Source organism: Poecilia latipinna, unplaced genomic scaffold, assembly GCF_001443285.1.
Source record: "Poecilia latipinna isolate Pla-1442-1.1 unplaced genomic scaffold, P_latipinna-1.0 Scaffold951, whole genome shotgun sequence".
NCBI classification, from domain to species: domain Eukaryota; kingdom Metazoa; phylum Chordata; class Actinopteri; order Cyprinodontiformes; family Poeciliidae; genus Poecilia; species Poecilia latipinna.
In genome coordinates this window covers 687,923-693,922 of record NW_015113567.1, presented here as the reverse complement: position 1 = coordinate 693,922, position 6,000 = coordinate 687,923, and the positions used below count along the sequence as shown (strand labels likewise).

The 6,000-nt window shown below is 41.3% G+C and overlaps 1 protein-coding gene across 2 annotated transcripts in view; it reads right to left on the bottom strand.

Moving 5' to 3' along the window:
• Positions 1 to 6,000, bottom strand: part of pigg (phosphatidylinositol glycan anchor biosynthesis class G (EMM blood group)) — a 100,070-nt gene that overhangs the window by 71,873 nt on the left and 22,197 nt on the right. For both annotated transcript variants that reach the window (XM_015049530.1, XM_015049529.1), the window contains exon 6: positions 3,629 to 3,841. In XM_015049530.1, coding sequence (XP_014905016.1) covers positions 3,629 to 3,841 — 213 coding nt within the window. The remainder of the gene's footprint in view (positions 1 to 3,628; positions 3,842 to 6,000) is intronic.

Sequence of the window (6,000 nt, the reverse complement as noted above, 5' to 3'; positions counted from 1 at the left end):
AGTTCAACGCAACTTGTGTTTTCTGGATTTCTGGCCTTAATAGATTTGCTGTCCTCATGAATGTTTATTTGATTCTGTTGGATATGTAAAATAACGTAAAAGGGCAAAATGTTTGGGTGAACATACATAGAACAAACATCTGCACAATATTTGGTGACTCTTTACTTGAAGGGGTGTTTTTAAGACTGATACGACTCTGACATAAACATTTAACATGAAGGAGTCTTTATGAATGTCCATGACTGTTATCATGATGCGTCATTCTGTAAATAATGACACTTTTAATGCAGTGTTGCTTTAAAAGTTGCATTAAAAGTGAATTAAAAGTGCCAATTTTTTTTTTAATTTTCAAAATTTCAAAAAAAAAAAAAAAAGGTCATACTGCATTTTGTCTGACTTTTATATCATCAAATCCGGATCAATGGCTGAAAAAACTCAGAATGATGAAAATGTGAAGGGAATCGGATCCATCACAACGCCACCACTCTGAGCTCAGATTAAAAACTACACAAACCACAGACAGTAATCCACAGAATGACGTTGCTATTAGTTAGTTGTGGTGGCCTTCTTTTTATTCGTGTTATGATTTTTGTGCCAATCCTGTTGACTCCCATTGCTGGATAAACTTTAAAATTGATCCACAAACGGCTCCACACTGTATTACTTCTATAAAATGTGACGCTGTGTGACATCAGCTCTCTTCTTCTGCGCACTGCGGTCGCTTTGGGGTGGTAAACCGTTCACACAGAAGTCTGGTTGTGTTTGGGTTTTATTTGTAGCATGAACAAGCAAACGCCTAATGCTGCAATGATAATGTTGATTCAACACACTGCGCAGCTCCAACAGCCTCACAACACACCCTAAATGAGGGCAACACGTTGCCTCCACGTTAAAATCAGGAGTACTGCTCAGTGGGAGGCGACACGTCGAGGCGAACGGCTTCAATCACCTCCAGCAGGTCAGACGTGACTTTGTGGATTCTTCTTCAGCCGTGATTTCAAATCATCCATTCATCTTCCAAATCAGCGATTCGTGAAAATGAGGACAACATCTACAAACTTTTTTTTTTCCTTTTTAAATCGCTGCTTTAATGCTTACTGGGGATCTCTGTGGGATTAATTAAAATTCATCCCGTTTTAAACCGGTATTGGTTTCATGTTCTGTCTGTCGGCTCCGTCACTCGTGACACCTCTCAGACAAAAGAACGATGCCTGGGAAGGACGTCTGGAGCAAGAAGGAAGGAGCTCAAAGACTGGATGTCTCTCAGAAACCGTTTGACGGCGAGACATAAGTGGATGGATAAAAATAAATACAGGCTGTGATTTGTGCGAGTCGTTCTACAGAAATGGGAAAGGACTGAAGTTAAAGAGCAGACTACAGATTGGAGACTTCCCTGAGGTGGTTTTTACATTTAAAAGGGAATTTATTCAGGTACAAAAAAAAACCCTCTGATCAAAACAGGTTTACTTAAAACACTCAGCTCCTGCAGGAGTTGAGCAAATCCAGACTGATCTTGTTGAGCTCAGGCTGCTACAATTGTTGGTTCTTTCGCACAGTAAATTGAACAGACAGCTGAAAACCACAGCTTGTTTTTAATTACGCCTTTCTGATCATTACTGAGTCGGTGAGTGATGTATACACTTCGTTAGATTGAGATAAGAAGTAGGATTAAACAAGTGTTCACGTCTTCTTGGACGATATGGCTTATAGGAGCATTTCATATCAGTCGACATTGATAATTATTGATTCTTTTGTTTTAAATATTTTAAGTACCGCCAAAAAACGTTGTGCACACAAATTTCTTAGTTTTGCACAGCAGCAAATAAGGTCCTGTCCAAACGCCAGCTTTCCCCAAACTGTGACTTTCTGCAGCGTTTGCACATCTAGTCCATTTTAAACACTCTTCCTACATGTCCTCTACTGCTTTCTGGATGATGAAGAAAGAAAAGCAATGAACTAATTGTATTAAACCTTTTAAATATTAGCTGAAGAAGATATGCTGCATTCGATTCGCCTCGGAAGCTTCTGGAAATTGCAAAATTGTTGTGCAGCTAAATGCTGTTAGCAACACAAACCAAACACTTCACATCTTCAAACAGTCAAGAAATGTGTTTATTAACTGGTTTGATTAGATATAGACCTTTAATATCTTTTAAATACACGGCAGCCATGCTGGATATTGAACAACATGGCTACAACATAAGAAACTTTTTGACTTTCCAACTTGGAATTCCGACTTTGGGAATTGTTCTAGTGGCATTTCTGATCGGAAACCCAAACAAACACGGCAGTAAAAGCTGAAAAGAAAAAATTAAATAGTGTCGTAGAAAACGTGAGCTTTAAGTGCTTTGGGCTTTGGAATTGCTTTTGTAGATTTTGTTGTCGCTAATTTTAATATCATAAAGCCAACGCTTGAGAATTTGTTTCATCTTTGTGTCTCTGTAGATGATTTATATGTAAAATAAAATGTACTTGTAAAAAATTATTACACAAGTTACTTTTTTAATCTTAAGATCTGTTCACATTTACAAAGCCACTAGGCGGTAAAGACTGAACTTTGACTAGGCCACTCCAAAACTTTAGTTTTGTCTTCTTCAGATACAAAGCGTGGCTGTTGGTGTTTCTTTTTTATTTATTTTTTTGAACATGTTGTGTTAGTTTTATATCAGATCAAACAGAACAAACCAAGAAATTCCTCTTTTGTCTCGTTTGCACACAGAATATTTTTTCTAAAAATCTCAGGAATAATTTTTTTGATGTACATTTCTAACTCTTTAAGGTCAGGTAGATGAGAAAATTATGCATTCACAGCACTCTAAATCTAAAACTATAGATTAACCAATGAAAATAAATTTGTGATGACAGTTAGAGGACAAGTTTTAGGCCTCCTGAGAAATTTAGTGCTTAAAAACTAAAGTTTAACTTCAAAACGGCACAAATGCTAATTTGCTGTTGTCCTCATTTTTAAAGACACCTTGGCACATTTGTTGCTTAAAAAATAGATGCAATTTATATATTTTTAATATATCTGCAACAGTATTTATAGCTCCATTTTGTCTCTTTATTTCCTGTCCTCTGCAGGACAGGAAGCAAAAAAAAGTCCCTGCATGGGAGAGATTTTAGTTAATATCTAAATATCCCCAATTTCCTATTTTCAGTTCTAAATGGAATAATTTTTATTCTAAAAAAAAAAAAAAATACAAATTACTGTCCATAAGTATGATAATGACACAATGAATATGATTATGTGGTGACAGAGCTCATTTTATTCATGGCAGAATAAATATGGAAATGAAGTTCAACATTTTGATGGAGGCCGAGATGAAATAATGGGAGCCGACTGTATGTTTCGCTTTCATTCACGTCGGTGGGATTTTTCAGACCGACGCCGGCTGAAACGCTCTTCACTTCAAACACGATTTCATCAGGTGAGAAAGAATCGCTCTGCATTTTGTTCCGGCGTAAGCTACAGTTTGAAAAATCTGCCCCGATAACCTCGCAGGCAGCGGTGTGAGCGAAGTGTGAAAGTCGAGTCAACTGCAAGACGAGCCCCGAAACGATGCAGCGTAACAACGAGTCAACCCGTCGGGCACGAGGCTGTCTGGATTGAAAGTTTCCCTCCGCCTACCTTTCTGGTAGTCGGGCGTGCTGTCTCGGAGCAGGCAGCTGAGCTGGTGGCCGTTGAGATGCAGGAAGCGCAGCTGGTCTCGCATCGACCGCTCCTCCAGCACGCCGGGGATGACGCGGCCGACGCTGTTCTGAGGCACGGGCAGCCCAAGGCCCAGGGCCAGCGTCGGGGCCAGGTCGACCTGCTCCACCTCGCCGGGCCTCTCCATTCCCGCTGCAGGAAGAGAAGACAAAAACAAAGGGAGGGTCAAAACTTCAGTACAAGGGCCACAAATGTACTTTTCCATACAATCTGCATCCTGGTGAGTCAAGTTCATTTGCGTAGCAGACTTCAGCAACAGGCAGTGCAAAGGGCTTTACATCATAAAAACACAATACAGCACAAATTATGAACCAAGAAGTAAACATTACACTTTGTCAAATGGTGTCATCAGTATAATCAAGAAAATACTAATCAAACATATTGATCAATATTCCAGTGATTACAAATCAAAGGCAACTCTAAACAAATGGCTTCCAGTCTTGATTTAAAGTGTTCCAGCAGTTTTGCAGTTTTCTGGAAGTTTCTTCCATACAAGAAGATTAGATTGGTTCTGGTTCTGGCAATGCAGAGCAGAACCAGAACCAGAAGACTAGAGTGGATCTGCTGCTGATCCAACACCAGCAGCAGATCGTTAAAGTGTTAGTCCGTCTAATCCCAGACGTTTCCAGGCCCTGTAGGAACCCAGACACCCCGTCTTCTGTGGGTGTTTCCACTCCTTAACGCCACGTCGTCCCAGCAGTGACGGCTGTGTCAAACCGATCACCAACACAGATATTTGTTTCTCAAGACAAAAGCCATGGTTTTCTACTTCGGTCACATTCCAGGCACATTCAATAACTCCACTTTCTGTCTTGTTTTTACGCAGGTTTACGCCCCTGCACACAAAAGCCTTTCACAAGCCTCATAAGGACAAATTTGCAGAAAAAAGGAAGTCCTCGTCCTGGAGTCAGAAACGTGGCAACAGCAGCGGCGAAACATCCCACGGCGTTCAATTACTAGGAAGCTTGATGAAGTAAGACAAATTAACGGAGCGTGCTGTTGTAGTCGCTGCTACTCCGCTACTTCTGACCCCTCAGCGGTGAAACTGTGAGCAAACTAAAGCAACGTGAGGGGGTGGGGAGAGCTGAAAACGTCTCATTTTAATACATGAAGGCAGCCTGTATCGTGTTCGTGGGTTAGAACCGGGGCAAAAAAAAAGAAAAGTAACGTTTTAGAAACCGAACACAATACGACAAATCACCCCCATCATTATTCTCATATTAATACCCATGAGGGGGGCTGTCAGGACGGCAACAGCATCAACAAAATAAGACGTGAATTTAATCATCATCATCATCATCATCATCAAGTGAGCCCGGGATTTTGTTTTTCAAAGCCAGTCGTCTCCTGTCAAGCGCTTCGTTGTTGACAATCTGCTTCCTGAAGAGAGCTTCCGACAACAGACAGACAGTGGGAGTGCTGTTCTCCCCCGCCCTGCTCTGTCTGTGTTTGAGTGAAGTTTTCAGGTTGCAGCGATGAATTAAACTTATGCAGAAAGTCTTTTTAAATGAACAGAGGATCTGTCAGGAAGTGAGACCACCGCAGATTAAAGACGGGCACGCATTTCGGAGCTGGAGGCTTATTTGGACAGACCGGTATAAGCCAGAAAACGATCCATTTGAAAGTAAAAGGAGCTACAGTCACCTCCAGAAAGCAAAAGACGACAGGAAGTGAAACCTGCTTTCAGATGTTTAGTACCAAGTTGCAGATTTAAAGTTTGGTTGTTAGTTGCAATTATACTGACAGCTAAAGCAGTTGGGAGTCTTCTTTTTCTCCATCTGTACGTTGTTAACAGCAAGCAGAGGGGCTTCCTCCATTATCGAACCCCACACACTAGCCTGTGGAGAGCAGGAGTCTTCAAATCCAGACCTCCAGGCCCTGGAACCTTTAGATGTGTCCCTGATCCAGCACACCTGAATCAAACGGCTGGACCCGCTCCTCAGTGTGCAGTACAGTTCTCCTGAGACCTCATTACTGGACTCAGGTGTATTGAAGCGGAGACACAACTAAAAGCGGCAGAGCAGAGGGTCCTTGAGGCCTGGATTTAGATAACCATCTAGCTGGCTGTCCATTATCAAACCCCCACACTAGCTACCCATCTAGCTCTCCATTTATCTAGCTAGCTGCACAACTAGCTAGATACAAGCTACACAGCTAGCTAGATAAATGGATAGCTATACAGAAAGCAAAATAGCTAGCTAGCTAGATGACAGGAAGGCCATTATATCCTTTTGAGCTTTTAGCATGGAAACATTTTGGTTTCAGAAAGGTTGGAAGGTTTCTGTAAATCT